Below are 2,612 nucleotides of genomic sequence, written 5' to 3'. Positions count from 1 at the left end.
CATGGAAATCAGTACAGCACTCTCATGCAGCAGCCATCGCTACTGACCAACCATGTGACGTTAGCGACGGCACAGCCTCTGAACGTTGGAGTTGCTCACGTCGTCAGACAGCAGCAAAGCAGCAATGTTCCAGCAAAGAAGAACAAGCAGCCAGCGCCAAGCGCAGCCAAGTAAGGCTTCCTTTCCCAGTCCTGTGCTTGTGGAGGTTGCCTTTTTGGTGTGAAAAACCGGTCTTCTGATCACAGAGGCGTTGTCTGCTTGAATTCCAGTGTGCCACAGTTCCTTTTAAAAATACCTTAGAATAAGCCTCTGTACTGTAGTCACTGATATGTAAGTAAAATTAATTTCAATCAGACTGCGAGGACCATGGCTGACCAAGTACTTTACTGTACTGGTCAGAGGGGGGTTTACACGTACGGGGCATGTTGGTGCTGTAGCAGTACAAGTGACAGAACTGACCTCTGCCAAACAAGGGGCAGCAGGTTTCTGGCAGTGGTCAGGCGAATCAGTCCAGTTCAGAGCATCACTACCTGCCTTCTGGGGTGTGTTCTATGGCACTCCCTTGTATGAGTGTCTGCTCTGAGCTTCTCTTTGTGTATTTGAGACGTTTCTTGCTGTATGTGTGCTCCAGCCTGCTGCTCCAGCACTGTTCTTAAACCTGGTGCTGGTTTGTCCCACCCTGCTGACGCAGAGCTGAATGCTGCTTTGGTTTTCCTTCAGGCCCAGCTCAACTCTGGAGACCGTGCCCTCCCAGGTGTACTCGCTCATTGGGAGCAGTCCTCTGCGCTCCACCTCCTCTTCTTCCAACGTGCTTGTCCCCGTGCAGGAGCAGCACCAGCCCATTGTGATCCCAGACACTCCAAGCCCACCTGTCAGTGTCATCACCATTCGCAGCGACACTGATGAGGAAGAGGACAGCAAATACAAACCTGCCAGGTAGGAAGTTCATTTAGGCAGCCAGCACTGACTTGCCCTGAGCTCAGCCCAAGTATCAAGGAGAGCTCCACATGCAAAGCCCCAGCTCAGCTAGGAAGCACTGCACGAGACAGAAAATTCTGCATCATGTCTGCTGTCTGTTTATGTCTCTAGTTAATCAGAATCTCATCTGACAGGGAGGAAGAGTATGAGGTCCCAGATGGAGACCTGTGTCTTGTGGGGAAAGCCAGGATGTTTCCCATTTGTGTTTTTGTTTTTTTTCCCCTGCAGTTTGGGTATGAAGCAGAGATCCAATGTCATCAGCTATGTTACTGTTAACGACTCCCCTGATTCCGACTCTTCCCTGAACAGCCCCTATGCCACAGACCCACTGTCCTCTCTCAGGAGTACAGGCGGTGCCCTGGAGCTGCCGAGCAGAGGAGCGGCCGACAGCTCCAGCTCTCGGACTATTATTGTGCCGCCATTGAAGACACAGCTCAATGACTGCGTCGTAGCTACCCAAGCTTCAGGTGGGTATGTGCTCATAGCTTGCTGTGCTTAGCAGTTTTTGCCAAGGCTTAGATGCCACCTGATCCCTGACAACCTTGTCCTCACAGTTTTGCACTATCTGCATTGGGTCTTCAGCAGCTTTGGTTTTCCAGCTGCGGTTCTGAGAGCACAAGCCTTGGTCTGTTACCAGTTTCACTGATAGCTTTACCTTCCCTGTTTGGCTGCATTTAGAAAGATCTGTAAGAATTCCCGAGAATTCTCGTACAGTCAGAGTCTACATTGTAACTGAAGAAAAGGCTCTCTTACCGAAATAGTCCCTGTGCATTCTTTGAATACCTAAGCTGGTTATTGCAGTGCATGGCGTGTGAGAGGGAAGAACGTGCTAAGCTTTTAAAATCTTTCAGGCATCCTGAGCAGCACCAGTAAGACCAAGCCAGTGGCCTCTGTGAGCGGGCAGTCATCAGGATGCTGTATAACACCTACTGGGTACCGCTCGCATCGCGTGGTGACGAATGGTGTGCAGCCTCTCAACCTCAGCCAGGTAAGTGCTGTGTGTTTGCTAACCTCTGAACATGGAGCTTCAGAAATACCACAGTGTCTGGCAGGGAGAATGGCTTGAGTGCAAGAGGACTGATAGCAGTGACCTCAGTGATCCTTTGAAGGTGACTCTGCTGTGACTGGGCAGGGTAGGGTAAACTCTGAAGGGAGCACAGGTGAAGTTTCTCGAGGGAGAGGATTTGTTCTGTACTAGAGGGCAGGAAAAGGAAGCCTGGTTATGTCCATATTCTTTCTTTGTGCTCCTATTCACACTTGCCTTGCAGTGCGTTGTTCTTGCCATTGAGTGGGAGAGAGGCACCAGGATCCAGCTATGAGGAGGCTCTTTTGTTCTTTACCTTCCTAGGTCTCGCAAAGGCCCAACCAGGACATTAAAGCTGGACTTTGTCTCAAACTAACAATTAGCACCTGCCTCTCCTTGAGTCTTTTAGAGATTGGCTTCACTTCAGTGTGTGTCACTACTCTTGATCTTTGAGTCAAGTTGCAGGAGCCTTTCAGAATAGAGGAAGTGTTACATCTCCAGTTTGTTTCTGGCATGGGGACAAGACAGGGTTTGTGGCACTAAAATGGCGCGGTCCCACTGCTGCTCTCTCTGAGGTGCAGATGAATAGATGTGTGCCGAGCCACTCTTA

At 50.2% G+C, this 2,612-nt stretch overlaps 1 protein-coding gene across 1 annotated transcript in view; it reads left to right on the top strand.

Moving 5' to 3' along the window:
• The window catches only part of HIPK1 (homeodomain interacting protein kinase 1), a 21,322-nt gene that overhangs the window by 17,750 nt on the left and 960 nt on the right, over positions 1–2,612 (top strand). The window contains exons 12-15 of the mRNA XM_010146123.1: positions 1–170; positions 727–936; positions 1,207–1,445; positions 1,830–1,966. The exon at positions 1–170 is cut by the window's left edge and continues 12 nt beyond it. Coding sequence (XP_010144425.1) covers positions 1–170; positions 727–936; positions 1,207–1,445; positions 1,830–1,966 — 756 coding nt within the window. The remainder of the gene's footprint in view (positions 171–726; positions 937–1,206; positions 1,446–1,829; positions 1,967–2,612) is intronic.

The sequence above is a fragment of the Buceros rhinoceros genome, unplaced genomic scaffold (genome assembly GCF_000710305.1).
Source record: "Buceros rhinoceros silvestris isolate BGI_N320 unplaced genomic scaffold, ASM71030v1 scaffold37330, whole genome shotgun sequence".
In the NCBI taxonomy this organism is placed as follows: domain Eukaryota; kingdom Metazoa; phylum Chordata; class Aves; order Bucerotiformes; family Bucerotidae; genus Buceros; species Buceros rhinoceros.
The sequence above is the reverse complement of the archived record's forward strand: the minus strand, read 5'-3'. Positions and strand labels throughout refer to the sequence as shown.